The following is a 17,341-nucleotide window of genomic DNA, read 5'->3' on the forward strand; positions in this document are numbered from 1 at the left end:
GGAATATCATCTCAGCAGCACTCCATCAATCAGACTGAAAACTCTGTTTGGGAAAAGGCATTTCATTTGCATAGCAGAAACTAATGACAAACGTGGCTTATTTAGTCAGTTCCCAATTGATAATGCGATCACGTTATGCATTGGGGAGGATTTGTTTAGCTTCTAAAGGGGCATGTGACAGAAAAAGTCAGTGAACCAAGCACTTATCTCTAGATCATATCAATTGATCAATCGTTGGATCACGTTTGCACCTGTTGTAAGTAACATATAAGATGCATGCAATCCCATTAGAAATGTCCCTCCAGGTCCCTGCACCTCAGGTCTGGAAACCCTGACCCCAGAACAGTTTATCTGTCACATGACAGATGTCAGGGGCACGGCCTCTGGGCAGGATGGAGGAAGGATGCATGGTCTCCTCTGCTGACTCGGCAGTATATTCATATCCATACGCTGCTGCAGGTTATTCCAGGAGATCATTTTACTTTGATGTCAAGCCGAGACACAGGATAAGTCGATTATCTCTTCCTACAGATCATTACATCTCAAGTAAATAAAACCACTGTGACGTTTTGTTCTCTCGCCTTCCGAAACCTGAGGATTCAAGGACTGGCACAACGGCGGCATCTGAAATGTTTGTCTTGGTTAATCTGACCTTGTTCGATCTTTTTGGGAGTGAGGGGTGAGGGGAGAAATTTGCACTCTCAAATTCCAGAGCTGTTCAGCAGCTTCCTTTTGTCCTTTTTTAAATCCTGCTTTTGAACACATCAGCTCGATCCATCTTATCTGTGCGGCCACAGTCTCGTCCTTTATTTGTTTTCCTTCGGCTCAGTGGAATACGTCAAACAGACTTATTCTAAACTGATTGCGTGCTTTTTTTGCTAGAGAAAGAGGGGGACAGAATGCCAAAGCTCAAACAGTTTAGTAGAGTGCCTCCACATTCCTGCTGCGAATTACTTGGTCATGCAGAAGACAAGGAAGGGAAAGGGCCAGATAATACGCTCTATTCTTTTTTTTTTTTTTTTTTTTTTTTTTTTTTTTTTTTTTTTTTTTTTATAATCATGGCCTCTCAGCTCTTCATGTTTATTTTACCTTCCCCACTGTAGATAAACAGACCCAGCAGTTTGTCCATAAACACATCCACGCTAAACATCTAAACTAAACACTATTATTTTAGGGTTTTTCTATTAGGAATCGTGGAGTCACATCATTGTCAACAATTCAGTTTGCTCGCTTGGCTGTTGTTCTGCTACAGCCTACTAAGTTGCATTTAATAACCATTAAGCGCCTTTGCCGTACAACTTGGAACGTGCAACGTTTGGACTACTGACCTCCTACATAAAACCTCATTAAGCTGTCTGGAGTTTGTAGTCCCTTTCAAAACGTTTAATTATACGTTCTAGTATATATGGGACTTGAACAAGCATCCTCTCCCCACTTCCTTGCATCCTTTCCTGCCAGAGTGTAAGTTTGAATTTTCCTGTAGTCTTCACTGGCGAATTACGAATCACATTATGTCGTTTCCCAGGAAATGGGATAAATGGCCCATTTGTGTTGGAGCGTAGTATGAGATTTTAAAGCCTTTTGTTTAAGTTGTGGGAGCCCGGGGGGGATGTTTTATTCCCGTCCCAGTCTGAGTCTCCTGAGAGTAAATACAGTCATTACAAAGTTCAGCGGGTCACAGCTCCACAATTACCGTGTGTTGTGTGAGAACATGCAGCTTTACCTTTAGTGTGGCTGGTGCAGCTGCAGCGGTGCTGGAGGAGAGAGTGCCACACCCTAACACTGCAGGAGCTGGACGTGACCAGAGTGTAACAAAACTAAGAGCTGGTCAATAAATCTTCTGTTATGACATTAAAAAATAAATAGAAAATGCTGCAGGCCTTGGCCCACAATGTAGATTTCCCCTTTGTTTTGATCTTAGTTTAACTGTCTCATTGTCTCTCGGATGGATGTATAATTCCTAAGGGTCATAAAGCACAGCGTTGTTATTCCTCTACACAGACTTTATTATTTATCCAAATTTACAGGAAAATAATCATTACAAGAATACAGTCTTAAGTGCAGATGCAAGGTTTGGGTTGTTTGAGGCTGACATCATATTGATACCTGAGACTTTAAAAGCTGCACAAATCAATATCTTTTATATTATCAATGGATCAAATGACTGTGTAATGTGGATGTAGCTCATTGTGGTTTTAAATCTACAGGCTATTACCATCCAACAGTTCCACAATTCCCCTTGTTTTAGCAACTTTCAGCTCATTGCTTTGGATTCATGTCCTGCAACTTTACTGTTTTGGTTCAGTGTCTTCGCTCTCATTAGTTCCAGCTGCAGCAGACAGCTGTTTACAGCAGAAACGTACTGTACACTTCTATCTGAATGAATGTTGCCCTGTGGGTCTGGAACTGTAAAAGTAACTGTTTGTCCAATCTACAAATCAGTTAATGTGCAAAAGCTATATTGACTTAAATTGTATTTAAGGTTGAGTCAGTGATTCTTGGAAAACGTTTGTTTTCAAAATAACTTTTGTCAAAATCGGTGAATATCACCTCACATTTCGCTACCTGTTCGTACTGTGTGCGCTGAAAATAAATCTGGTGTGAATAATACACAGCCTAGGCTCCGTAGATTGGTATGTAAACAAAGGATATGCAACAAAGTGAGCCCAGGCCGGGGTTTCAGCGCACACACAGTACTGACATGTAGCAGATCGTGAGGAGATATTCACTGGTTCTTATAACGTTATTTTAAAAACAAGTGTTTTCCTGAGTCATTGACTGCACCTTTAAGTGATGCTTGAATGTGGCCTTCTTCGTTAAACGTCACATAAGCTCTTCATTGACTTGCACGTGTAGGTGTTAAGTAGTATTCACCCTCCCTCTTGAATGTGATTCTGACTCACTGATTAAACTTGTTACTCTGACCTTTTGATGTCTCAAATTTCCTGCCCAAAGTTGCACATTTGTTTCCATTTCAAAAAGTTGCACAGTGGCCTCCTGCGGCATTCCAAACAAGCCGATCCTCTTGCTTGAAGGTATAAAAATGCTTGAGTGGTGATTGCTTTTTCTTTTTCTGGAATAGAGAACAATGGGCCGGCATTAAATAAGCTGCCGGCCGTGGTTCGATTGCCTCCTCAATCCCCCTTCACGCCACAGACAGGTGCTGCCTTAGCTGTAAGCACAGTTGCTGTTGCTGGCTGGAGCCCCCTCTGACAGGACAAAGTAGAGCCAGTTAAAGATGGCCATGAGTGCAGCTGTTAACTGTGTGTGAGACTGGACGTATTCCAGCGACAATGTGCACATAACTTAGCACAGTCATGCTGAAGTGCTGGACCCTGCCAAACCCCTGAGGGACGTTAATGCGACCACTGGGCCGTGGAGAGCGTAGCAGGGAGGTACAGAGAAGTCTGCTCGTTGAAAGACTGGAGGACGTGGCTGGGTGACTTCTAAAACTCCTGAGCTATTTCAGGCTAAAACACACGGAGGCAAACGGAGGCATCAGTCATCAACACACGCTGCGTTCAAATCCCCATAGAGATCTACAAACAGGGCAGCAGCCTATTCTATCTCCATAGAGGTCAGTCTTTGCTTTACCAAGCTGCACAGAAGACTTTGAGTGGAAGGGGGCGGCACCGAGGCGTGGGTTTCTATTGTTTCAATTGTAGTGGTGACCTATTTGACATGATACGCCGGCCTCTGTAAAGTAAACCGGTTGTCTTGGTTGAAACACTTGAGTGTGCTGTAGGAATACGGACTAGCAGACTTGTTTTGAAGGCTTGATGGGTTTTTGTTTTTATAAACTATCTATGGTTTTGTAATGAAAGTTAGAAAAACTTTGTAATTAAAGGTGGGGTCAGCGATTCTGGAGAACCTTTTTTGTCAAATCACTTTTTTCAAAATGAGTGAACATCTCATTACGACCCGCTACCTGTCCTTACTGTGTGTGCACTGAACAACATTCTGGTGTTAATACACCGCCTAGGCTCTGTCTCTGCCTTTGTTTACACACCAGTTTACAGAGCCTAGGATGTGTATTAACGCTGGATTTTTTTCAGTGTGCACACAGTACAGACAAGTCGTAGTGGATTAAGCATTGTTCATAAATGCAGACTCCACCTTAAGTCTTTTTTTTTTAAAGATTTTTTTAAATCTTTTTGTTCCTTTTTAAGCATCGAAAGTGTGTTTTGACATTCACACAACAGCGTTTTGGTTATAGCTGTTTGTGTCTTATTTCAACATACCTAGCCAAACAAACTAAACATTGGCTCAAGCAAACAATAATGAAAGCAGTGTTTCTCTTCCTTGCAGGTTAGTCGTTGTGAAATGGCATGTGGTCTGGTCTGTTGGTCAGGTTTGGGGAAGAGTTGTCCGGCCAGGCATAAAGTCACACCTCTTTATATAGCTGACCACAGCGGATAATGCTATTATCAGCACAGTGTTGGGATTGAGGAAAGCCCCAGACTTTGAAGTGGACTTCAATTTTAGCTGCTTGCGACTTTGACTGTATTTATTTTTCCCCCCGCAAGACATGCATGTGACTCCACGGACAAACAATTATATCACACACACACACATCAACGCATACCTCCTGATGTTGGTTATTTCTTTAGCCCTAAGGCTCATATAAGCTGATGTGGAATGCAGCACTTTATTATTTGGCAAACGGGTAAGCAACCTGTTAAGATCACAGGACTGTTCTTTGTTCGCTGCAAAACACAATTAATCTGGTGGCTTTTATGACTTTAGGTGGGATTAATTGTGTAATAGTATTGATTCTTCCATGACATGACAAGTTTATATTTTTCCATTGCCAAATACACTAAGAGGCTGTGGCATGCCAGGGTGTAGTAGCATATTTGAAGGAACGTTTACCCTCAAATATATATTTTAGCAGCACAGGCAGAAAGTCCAGGTGGAACCAAAACATTGATGATACTAACAATTAAAGACTTATTAAGAATACTGTATTGTCTTTGAGTTCAACTCAATTCTGTGCACAATTATAAAAAAACTAAAACATGCCGTTCTAAATGATTATTATTGTGTACGAGTTTTAATTTTGAAATTTGAACTGTAAAAAAAAAAAGTTTGACATTTGACACACAATCGTTCCTTATTTCAGAATATCGATTGTGATGCTCGGAAGCTTCCTGGCAAAGTTGCAATGCCCTTCACGAGAAAAATGATACACAATGACTCATGAGAGATCCCATTCATTTGCTTGTGAGTGGTGGTAAACCAGGGTTTGGTGGCACTCCCTTTCATGACGAGCTTTTTAAAAAAAAAATGTTATTTATGTCCAAAAGCCTTTTATTAACTAGCTGGTCACCTATTGTCTCTGTTGCAGAATGAGTTCACGGCACTCCTGTAGATTGAGGAAGAGATAAAGTGTTTCCAATGGGGAAACACAATGTGTAATCCTCATCTGATGAAAGGGCCATACAATGTCGCCATACTACTGCCAACCAATTTACAATGCTCCTTTTTTCTAAGTAATTGATTATTTTGTGGGCATTTTTAGCTATTAGTCTTGCAGCGCGAGTCAGCACTTTGGTCAAATACAGAATAAAAATATATCAATAACTATTGAATTGGTTGCCATGCCATTTTATACAGGCATGCATGTTTCCCAGATGATGTATCTTCGGATGCCCCCTGACTTTTCCTACAACGCCACCATAAGGTTAACATTTTAAGTTTTGAAGGTTGATTTTAGCATATATTGTTATAACTTTGTTGATCCTGTGTCTTAGCATATGGCGCCACCATCTGTCCAACCTTTTAATTTGTCTAATACTTCAGTTATACCTGCAAAACAAATGATATTCCACTCCCTGTCAGTCTTCAGCTATACTTTGTTTTAACTTCTAAATAGCAAATGTTAGCCTGCTAATATGCTAAACCAAGATGATGAACATGGTAAACATTAAACATCAGCACTTTACCCTTGTTCTTTGTCTTCAGTCTATTACATGTGGTGCTTAGTTAATCATTAACGTCATTGTGCTGCAAACATGCTTACAATGACAATGCTTAAAGCAATAAGCTTTGCTTTGTTTGAAGATGTAACAAGAACAACTAAGCTGGTAATCACTGGTCTAAAACAAGGTGTGTGTGTGTGTGTGTGTGTGTGTGTGTGTGTGTGTGTGTGTGTGTGTGTGTGTGTGTGTGTGTGTGTGTGTGTGTGTGTGTGTGTGTGTGTGTGTGTGTGTGTGTGTGTGTGTGTGTGTGTGTGTGTGTGTGTGTGTGTGTGTGTGTGTGTGTGTGTGTGTGTGTGTGTGTGTGTGTGTGTGTGTGTGTGTGTGTGTGTGTGTGTGTGTGTGTGTGTGTGTGTGTGTGTGTGTGTGTGTGTGTGTGTGTGTGTGTGTGTGTGTGTGTGTGTGTGTGTGTGTGTGTGTGTGTGTGTGTGTGTGTGTGTGTGTGTGTGTGTGTGTGTGTGTGTGTGTGTGTGTGTGTGTGTGTGTGTGTGTGTGTGTGTGTGTGTGTGTGTGTGTGTGTGTGTGTAAAACGGACACGTCTGGGCAGCAGTCAGTGTTGAATGGGTCCTGGAGTCACATGGCTACTTGTCAGCAGGCTGGAGGAGGAAACATAATCCCGGGGAGGAAGGCTGCTGCTATCAGTCCATGCACGTTGGTCTGAGAGGACACTCGGCTGCACACATCTCTAACTCTCGCTCCTTTTTGTCTCTCTTCCCTCTCCCTCCTATTTGCTTTTGTCCTGCACTCTGACCGGCCACGGGGTCACTCTCTCTCTCTTCACGGCAGAGTTCAGAATTGCACTACAATGTCTGCGGTGGCTTCTCTGCTGTAAGCACACAAAGGTATGGGCACGATTATCGATCTCTTTTTGTATTTCTTGTACAGTTTTCAAGTTGTTTCATTGTGTCTGTGTCTCTTTGTACTGCTTGTTTTTTAATTAACTTAATTGTCAATTTCATTCACTGTTTATATGGTTGAGTCCTCAATTAGGGGATCAGCAGTTGTTTGTCAGATCAAGTTCCTGTTAGTGTCACACTCTCTCAATATCCAGTTGACGTGAGGAGTGAGTGGGTAGAGCTGACTAAAGCTCGTACCACGGGGAACCACTGTAAACAAATCCTGCTTAGTTCCAGCAGGTTTCACAGCTGAAAAAAACAACTTTTCCTCCCTCAGCTCACTTGCCTTCCTTTTGTAAGACAAACATATCTTTTCCCCAGTTATCCATTTTAAATTAGAGCCATGAAAGGACATGTTTGGGGAAGTGATGCCCCTCTAAACGCAGCGGTCCGATCAAAACCAATCTCTCAAGTGTCTCCTTAAACCGCTCTCTGTTTGACCTATTTCAGTTTTTCCAACATCCTGATGCCTCTTAAACGGGCCATAATAGTGTTGACTTACAGCAAGCGCTGAGAACGTTATTGTGTTAGATAAAACATTAAGGCCACAAATGATCTTCAAGTCACTAATTGGAGCTAAAACAATGTGTTTCTTTAAACAAGCATCGCCTGCTAAACAAACAAAAAGAAGAAAAATGGCACATTATCTTGTTCTTTGCAAACCCGGTTCTCTAATGAAACTTTGAACTGCTCCTTTCCTCCCTTGTCATTGTCCAGCTTTTGGAATCACAGGCCTGTGTGCGTTTGTTGAGGTTTTGGACATTGTGATCAAGCTTCTATTTCTGGCCACTAAGCATTTCTTTTTATATTGGCAGCGTGTGCAGTTTATTGAACTTTTTCTTTAATTATGCCCTTTTTTGATAGAATTTGTAGATGAGAACGCAGTCTTGTGGTCGACACTTGTGTGCCAAGCTGCTGAGTGAAGTCAGGACGGGTTTTGGTGTCCAGGCAAATGACTGGGTTGAGACGCGTGCTGGCCCGCATCGTCAAGAGTTCTATGAAATCACAGTGAAGAAGTTGTAAAAAAACAAAATTTAAATGCCAATCATGCCCTACAGTGAAAAGCTCTTGCAACTCAGTCGATTGTCATACATTTGTTCGGTGGACATTTAGTGCTGACTCACCTCTTCTTTAGTCCCCTCATGCAGAGCTCTCCTTTTGATATTTGATATTTGTCCCAAATGGAACACGAAATTTAAGAATGCCCTAAATAAACCATCTCAAATTTCAAAAGAGGCATTATGTTGAGAGTGCCAGGCTAACATCCGACTTTTGTTCCTCACTTTTTGTTCTCCTATTCCCTAGAAGATATCCGTAACATGCTTTGTTTTGCTAGTAAAAGGAGACAAATGCAATCTTGGGGGTGAGCAGGGCATGTTCATGGAGACTGGACATTTTCAGGTCTTGTGTGCACTGTTGGTGGGGGGAGATGAGTCACCACCAAGTGCATGCCACTGATCTTAATAATGACAAAACAAAAGGCCAAAGTCAGGTTCTTGAGTCATCACCGTCCTCGATATGGCATAAATGTCAACATTTCGGTGATATTCAGACAAATTTCCGAATAGATTGGTTTAGCTTGCCCTAATGAAATTGGCCTGTAAATAACTGCAAAAGTAAATGCTAGTTCCCCAGAATCATTGCGATGATGATCAAATAATAGATGGGAGGAACTTTGACATATAGTCAGAAGAGCTTTAAGGGTTAGTGTATTCAGCAAATGTTGTTTACATACCTAATAATAAGTAAAATGTGGGACTTTGGACCTAGAGATTTAAGGTAAATATGCTACATCCATGGTAGTTTAGACACAAACTGCCCTGTAGTCCTCGGGCAAAGGCATCTAGTCATGTGATCCTGACTGTATACTGGTGACTTTTCTAGGAGGGACACGTGAAGATGACGGTGACAGCTTGTCATGCTGTGACATATAATGTCACAGGGTGGACACTGACACATTTTGCATTAACCCAGATGTGTTTTAGTAAACTTGTTCTAAGATCCGACAGTATACACTAGAAAAATAATCCCAAAGTGCCCTGTTGCTATTTTGTATTTAAGCATGTAGCTCCTCCTGACGGCCGTCCGTCAAGCTGTGGCTTTTTCTTCCTGTTTTCATACTTCCTTCCTCCCGGGCACACACATGAAGCTGTGAATACGACACATTTGAAGCTTAGACTAAGAATTGCATGGAAAAGTTTTGAAGTGTAAAACAAACAACACACTCATCTTGTTTTTAGGAACAGTTTGTGAGTCAGTGGGCTTCTTGTTGGATTTGGGAAGGTGTGACAAACTTCTTCCAGGAGGAATACAGAGCATCTTGTCCTCACTTCATCTCGCACTGACAGCATTCGCCCATGTCCATAGTGGTCATTTCAGCTATTACACAAGGGACAACCAGTTCCTTCTTATGAAGTCCTTAAGTGCTGACAAAAACAATATAATTGTAAGACTATGCTTTTCAAAAAATCAAGACAATTGAAAATGGTGTTATTGTTTTATTCTTCCGATCATTATTGTTACCGGTGGTATTGCAGACATGCCCTGAGGTAGGTTAGCTGGTTCCCATGCTTTGTGCTCCGTATCCCAGGGTTCTGTAACTTTATCCCTGTGTAGCCAACCCTGCCTCTTCCAATGTGGTGGGCTCTAGGTTTACTGAGAAAGTAATCTTCAAACACCCCCGAGCTAACTCCAATAGGCTCCTTTTTATCGGCATTAGCGAACCAACTGCAATCCCTTAAACTAGGTAAAGTTATTATTCTGAGTAGAACAGCTTGGTGCAGTCAGTGATTCCCATTATGGCAGAGCAAACGAGGAGCATTGCAAACACGTAGTCTCGAGTCTTGGTTTCATACAATGTCTTTGTTAAATCCACAGTTAAAAACATACACGTCGTTCATTTCCGTACTTGTATTTAATCTTGTGTCATTGATTGTGTTTTAATGAAACATACAGCAACTGCACCTCTTGGAAATCCCTCGTTGTCAACAAGGTCATTGATATGATTGTGCCCTGGCACAAGGGAAGCTTATCGGTTCGTTGATAGCTGCTGTCAAAGAGCTAGGCTGGTGTGACTGTGACACTGGAAAGTGAACCGAAAGAGGGCCCTCCAACGCTTTTAGACCGCTGTTCTGTTAACAAGGCCACTAATTCAATAACTGTAAAGCAAAGGTTTTATTGTTTGTGTCAATGAAATTTGAATATAAAATGTTATGAAATAGATCCTCAGTGTCGGTTGTACTTTATACCAAGTCATGCAAATGTCAGTTGATATCTGCAGCCAAAATTGAGGTTATTTTATCAAGAACTGGGGCAGCAGTTGATTGATCCATTTCTTGTATGGTGTATTGCATATTAAAATAGTCAAAAATGCATGTCGCATCTCCCAAATCCCAAATTGGCTTCTTCAAATTTCTTATTAGGGCTGAGCGACAGTCCTAAACCCAAAAATGATTGATTTATTATCATTTAAGAAGACCAGCATATATTCACATCTGAGAAGCCTCGACAAAAGAGTGTTTGGAACTTTTTACAAAAAAAACTTGACAACTTGATAGATTTATTGTTTCAGCTTTATCAAGATCTATATCTTTATGATGGTGTCTCAGCATATGACTCATTTACTTTACAATCCTCCTTGTGGTTGATCTTCTTAAACATTTTGTACCATTTCTGCAAAAATCTCTAGCAGTTGTTTTTGTATTCCCGGGGTCATACGCTGCACAATGGACACTCGAGAGTGACGGAGGTGGAGGTTAACGGAGGCACGTGCCGCCGCTTATCAAATGGTCCTCTGCACAGTAGCACTGTGTTATCAGGCTCTTATCGGGCACTAATGGTTAATGACCTCGAATGGCAAGGAGGAAGACCTACAGGGCTTTAAAATTCAGATTTAGAAAATAAAAATGTTGGCACGTCCTTCTTCCGCCATTGTTGCCATCATGCCTCATTCAAGTACAATGTTATTTTTTATGCGTTATCACTTCATCATAAAAACGCCATTCAGTTTGGGACTATTGTGTTTCTGAAGCGGGTCCTGGGCCTCAAAGGTACTTGAGGGGCTTCCAGGAAATCCTGACACTGTTGATTACTCCCTAGTTTGACCACATGTCACAGTGTCAGCACAGGAAAGCGTGGTGCTTTCTGTTTTGCTGGCTTTGCACTTCAGCACATTGGATTTGCCAATTAGCAAATGTTACCAAACAAAGTAACACGCTTAACTAACATGGTTAACATTATACCTGCTTGGCATCAGCATGAGTGGGATAGCATGCTCACGTTAGCATTTAGCTCAAACCAAATTCTGGGCCCCTATACAGGAAGTCCTGATGGGCCCTCTGAGAGGCGGTCTTACAATACAAACATGTAAAAGCTATGTTTGTCTATAGTCCAAAACGTATGAGTGACTGGTCCCTTTCTGAGCCAGATAACAACACAATGTTTCTATTGATGAATGACCAAATCATTAAGCGTAGGCTGCTTGAACACAACCCCTGGTCTTAATAAACATGCACACACAGTGTTTCTCACAGGAATTTGGGAGACTGTGTCGTGGACCCTGGACCTTCTAGGGGGGTCCAGGGCATTGCCCGGTACGCCCGATGTCCAGCCCTGAAAGAAAGTCATTTGGCAACATAACATCAGTCAAATCAGCACTTAAAGATGGAGTCAGTGATTCTGGAGAATGCTTGTACAATCTGTGAATATTTGCTTACAATCCGTTACCCGTCTGTACTCTGTACTGTGTGCACCCTGAAAAAAATCCAGTGTTAATACATAGCCTATGCTCTGTAAATGACCATGTTGCTAGCTACGGTGGGCCTCCTTTGTTTGCATTCCCCTTTTTTATATACCAGTTTACAGAGCCTAGGCCTGTGAGGAGATATTCACTGATTTTGACGACAAGTGATTTTGACAACAAGCATTCTTGAGAATCGCTGACCCCATCTTAAAACCTTGTATGTGTTGCTTATAGGTTTTAATCTTAGTATAACACACTGCTGTCATTATATTTTATGATGGCAACTCATATTGACGGATTACTGGCCCACAGCTACAGTATTGCAGTTAAGCTCATGTTGTAAATGTCCTGCCTCATGTTTAATAAATCCTCCATGTCTGTATCTGTCTCCAGGTTATGCTGCCCAAAAGCTGCCTGAGTCCCAGTGAGAAAGAGAAGGGCTAAAGCCTCACCGATCCAAACCAGCTTTACCAGAGCCTCCCCAGCAGCAAACTCCACTGCTGAGCCATGAGCAACCACGCCGTTCCCAACCAGATTACAGATGCCGTGGCATCGGTTATTAACAGTGTAAGTCCACACGAACACAAACAGCTTGAGTCGGCCCTTTCAGGTCAGAATCCAGTGTCGTTGGCCACATGATGAAAAACACGAGTCGAAGTTGGTGACAGACGAAGTTTCTGGAAACCTGGTCAAAAATAGTAAAAACCAATATATCATATCAAAGTTAGTTGTCTTAATAAGCTTTTGCAAAAATCAGTTTGAAAATAAATGTTCATAAATATTATAAAACTTATTAAGAAAACTTTCACTGTCTAGAGTCCGTTTCACAGGACTGTGTGGGCGTGGCCGTATCAAATGGTATCCAAGCCAACAGTCATTGTTTTTATTTTCGTTTTGATTGGTTCAAAATACTCACCGTGTCATGAGAACCAGAGCATAGCCTACCTCATCTAGTCCGCATTTCTTATAATTTTATCAAATTTTAATGATAATATCTTTATTATATAATTTATATATTAGTATTAATTTGGATTGAGAAATATGCCTACCTCTTTTCATATGCTCTCTATAATGCAACTAACTCCTCAAATTACATAGTTAAAAGGATTTTATGGATTTGGATTTCCAGGGGCTTTAATGCCATTCAGGATTGACACTCACAATTAGCATTAGATGATGGTCTTTTCATGCCTCAGACTGCAGCTATTCAGCTCTAAAACTTGCCTCTACTTCAATTTATACTCTCTCTCTGTGCTGGATTTCTGCCTCAGCCCCCCTGGCATCACAGTGTGTATTTTGGACAGTGCGGTTCCCTGCAGAGCTATGTTAGTACAAATCTAGTCACAACATAGAGCCAGTTCCCTGGCACCATCCAGTACTTCTGACTGCAAAAGTACAAAAAGAAAGCTCAGAATAGTTCAAAAACCCTTCAGATCTGCACAAAGAGCGACTCCTGTTGAATTTCCCTTTTCATTAAAGCAGCGAAGAATGTCAACCGTTCCACGACTGAAACCGTTTCCTTCCTCTTTTCTTTGAGTCGACGGGGTTGCCAGTGTTGGAAACACTAAAATAATATTGGCCCATAATGAAAAACATAATTGCTCGGGAGGGGGGGGGGGATTTGATGTGATAAACATGGTGCTCGGGGGGGGGGGGGGGGGGGGGTTTGATGTGATAAACATGGTGCCCGGGGAGTTGGACAGCTGGTGAGTAGCCAAAGAAAGCAGCATTCCTTGACCCAAGAGGTTCTCAACAAGCTCATCTCAGTATGATTAAGATGCTGAAGGAGAAAATGCCACAAGCTTAAAGGAAAAATCCACAGCTTCATATTGCTAGATCATCAGTTTGCAATGGTTTGTGAATTCCAGGAATTATTACGTTCGATTGCATTCCAGGAATTATCCAGGAATATTCCAGGGTTGCATTTAGCTGTTTTAACCACATTTCTCGTGTTTTTTTTAAGTTTAGTAAAATATTTATTTGTTTCTAAGAGAGGTCCAATTGAAGAGAGCTGACTGTGCAGTGGGTTGAATGTGTAGGTGAGTGGAAATAGTGATGTTAATAGCACAGTGGGAAGAAAGAGATTTTCCACTCAGTTAACAAGTCGCAGAGGAACAAGTCACAGAAGCAGCTTCTAGCAGAAGTATATAAAATATTATTAAATGGTCAGTCAGAAGTGTCCATTCTGAAGATTTGAGAGATCAATTCTGACTGAAAGAGCACATGTTGTTCTTGTTGGAGCTGTCCTTTAGACATTCTCACAGTTTTCATTGCGTTGTACTGTTCACTGCAACAACAATTAAGGAAATACGTGCTTTCCCTTAGCTTTGTATTTTTTTTCAGTCAGTTTGCTGTCAGCTGCTTCCCTTTCCAGTGTTGCACAACAGTGTGGCATGTCAGCAATATCTTCATCTATACCTACATTGACTATGGAAGGGCTTCTTCGCTGGACATAAACAACATAAGTAATGTTCAAGTTTGAAATCCAACCCCAGCAGTTCAGGCATAGATTATTATGGGTATAGAGTATTTAGGGTTGGGACTTGGATTTAACTTTACTTCTCATATTTTACTTTACAAGGATGATTTATTTCTTAGTTTTTGTTGTCTTATCTCTCAAAATATCATATTGTACATTCAAACTGTGTTTTAAATTACATTTCTACTGCTGATTTTAACATGAAAAATATTTTCAGGCAATCAGTTTTTGGTGTTTTAAATTCAACTAAATCGGATACCTTTATTACCATTAAAGGGACTCACACCCATCGTGCAATTGAGAATTACAGCACTATCATACCATCCCGCCTCCCTCCAATGCCCCCACACCCTCGTTCCATGCTTGTATCACTGGTTTCACTTCAGAGGTGTCGGCCAGAATACCACTTATGGCCAAAGGCGTCAAACTATTAGCATGAGACTAGGAGAGGAGGAGTAGGGTTTTATCCGCTCTTTATTTTCCTTCTTTCACAGGCACAGTCGCATATAGATCGCGGGAAAAGAACAAAGGTTTAAACTCCGCTCGTGAGGAGACGTTACAACAGCTGTTGCGACCCGCGAATCGCATGCAAACTATATTATAACAGCGATCGGGACTGCATGTACATACTCACACACGGGTGATTCACATTTAAACTCAGATAAACACGTTTCCATGTGGAATGATCGCTTACTGCGGCAACGCTCACACATCTGACCGAGGGAGAAGAGAACGGAAACTAAACAGGCTCTCTGTCCGACTGACGTCACGGCCCTAACTGACTGCTATCCACACTGAACAAAACACATTTTAACACACTGTAAGAACTAACAACACTGTAACTTATGAACGTTGGGGCCTTTTCTACAATGGTCGCTACTCGCTACTGTCTGCCGTGGAATCAAAACAAACCCTCTAGTTGAGAATGCGCAATACAGAAGCAGACCGCAAACAGACAGGTCTGTCGGCCAATCAAATCGTTCGGTCCGAACGATTTGATTGGTTGAATTTTATATATATTTTTCATAATATTATGAGATTGAAATCATTGTTTGTTTTTACTCCTGGTGGGTCTGTCTTATATTTTAGAGTGTAATTACCTTATTAATACCATTTTAACCTAATCCAAAAAAAGTGTAAAAATGCACCAAAGGTAAGAGTCGCTTTAACTATACACAGTATCTTGTTGTCTTCCTTTGAATCCACCTAACTAAAAATCGATAGTTTAATTCTATAGTGTTTGTGTATAATGGATTTACATTAGTTGTAAATGCAGTAACCAACAAATGGTGAAATTAATTCCTTATGATCAAATGTACTTTTCTTTTCTTTATAATGTCAATAGTTTGGAAACTTGTGTTTTTATTAAAGCTATGTTTTTTTTTTAGTTGTATACAAACAAAACATTTGTCTTTTAAAGATAAAAATTGGAATAGGTGCTATAACGTTTACCAGACAATTGCACAATATGATACTAGGAGCACAAGCCCTTTTTAACTTGATTTCTCCTACATGAAGGTATTAATTGACACAATAGAGGTATTGTCTAGCCTAGTTCTGAATCAACACGTCTTCATTGCCTTTTATAGCCCGTGACACAGGTAACGCTTTTGAAACATATTGATGATGTGGACTAGAGTCCAACTTTCTGTATGACTTCCGAGTAGGAGACCTGGTAAGCAAGAAGCTCACTGGAGATAAAACTGTTTGCTGTATGACAGTGCCTTTGCGGTTATTGGTCGTTCCCTTGGCTCATACTCCACCAAGTTAATTATTATCTCCTTTAACAATGTGCGGTAGTGTGTGTGTGTGTGACAGCGCCGATTGGATATTGCATGGGCTAACGTTGTTAAAGTGAGTAATATCTTGTCCCTACCCTGAAGATCAGCCCAGGTCATGTGACGATGTCCATCTTTATTGGGAAACAAGTTGTCTGTTTTCCATAAAAGTGGTCGTCACCTCCTTGCTTTTACTTTCGAGCCTGGAAAAGCAAACACAGCTATCCTGCTGCTGTATTTTTACGCTGCCGCTGCACCTTTCTGTGTAATTTGATGGACTACCTTTATGATTTTAAGGTGAGTTTGTTTCATTGAAGCATAGACGACTCAACGTAACACACACGTGAGTCCAAAGCGTGGTTGTCTCTTTGTTTCTGTGTGAGATATTTGGGCTTGTTCTTCTTATCCCCCAAAGCAAGTCAATACACATTAGCCTAAACAGTGCAAATAACAGTTTTTTTTTTAGGTCTGTAGGCCTATTTGTCCTTTGGGTAAATTTAACCTCTACGCGAACTCCGCAGCTGGTTAATGTTCAGTCAAGTTCTGTTGCTTTTTGAAATGTGTTTTCCTTCGTCAACAGCTCATTAACTTTTCTCAGGCATTAGAAATCCAAGGTAATAATCTCTACCTAATGTTCGCCTAATGCGTCACTAGTTACAGATGTCTGTAGGTGAATTCTGAAAGATGTTTGAGCATGTGAGCATTTCAGACGTTTTTTATTTATTAACAGGAGAAAGTGATATTAGGAAACCTGCAGCAACCAGTGTAATACTGTTTGCAAATGTCTCTTTTTTTGCTTTTTCTCTTGAACTCAATGTTCAGATTCAGTGTCTTGTTCTGGTGGGATTAAGCTGCGCTAACAACGGCTGTATCTGGATGCACCGAACATTCGGCCACCGAAAAAGTTCTGCCGAAAATGGCGAAATAAGTCATTTTCGGTTTCGGCCCGAAACAGTTAAAAAGCCGAACAACATTACCGAAAATTGGCGAACTAAATGACACTAAGGAAATGTGTTTTTAAAAGAGCTGCGCGCTTGTAAACCAGCAAATGGCAGTAAAGAGAGATGTAAAGGCCAGGACACACCAGTCCGACTACCCGAAAATGGAGACTGCCGATTCAGGGAGCTACGTCTTCCCGTCACGGCCGAAAAAGTGCAAAGAACACACCAAACCGACTGCTGACTTTCCGTAGGCTGTGCGCTTGCGCGGGACGTAATGTCTCCATAACAGCAGGCGGCGCTAATCTGTATTGTGGCCCGAAAAAATACGGAAGCCGGAAATGATGGGACGGCTCTCTAGACCATAAACATAGATAGAAATATGTATTTATATTTATGGACCATAAAGAGCACCATTTTTAGCAGAGAGTGTCGAGCATGGTTTTGAGCAGTCAACAAGGGTTGATGCATGCGAGTACTCGCTGAGCGAAACAAACAAACACATTAAAACGATGGCAAACTGTTGTTAGC

General features: G+C 41.2%; 1 protein-coding gene across 1 annotated transcript in view; it reads left to right on the top strand.

Moving 5' to 3' along the window:
* Nucleotides 1–6,730: 6,730 nt before the first annotated feature.
* slc4a2b (solute carrier family 4 member 2b) overlaps nucleotides 6,731–17,341 on the top strand; it is a 40,312-nt gene continuing 29,701 nt past the window's right edge. The window contains 2 exon segments of the mRNA XM_080050229.1: nucleotides 6,731–6,820; nucleotides 12,009–12,182. Of these exon segments, the coding sequence (XP_079906355.1) occupies nucleotides 12,123–12,182 (60 nt within the window). The 5' untranslated portion in view covers nucleotides 6,731–6,820; nucleotides 12,009–12,122.

Source organism: Ammodytes marinus (assembly GCF_949987685.1).
Source record: "Ammodytes marinus genome assembly, chromosome: 21".
Taxonomy (NCBI): domain Eukaryota; kingdom Metazoa; phylum Chordata; class Actinopteri; order Uranoscopiformes; family Ammodytidae; genus Ammodytes; species Ammodytes marinus.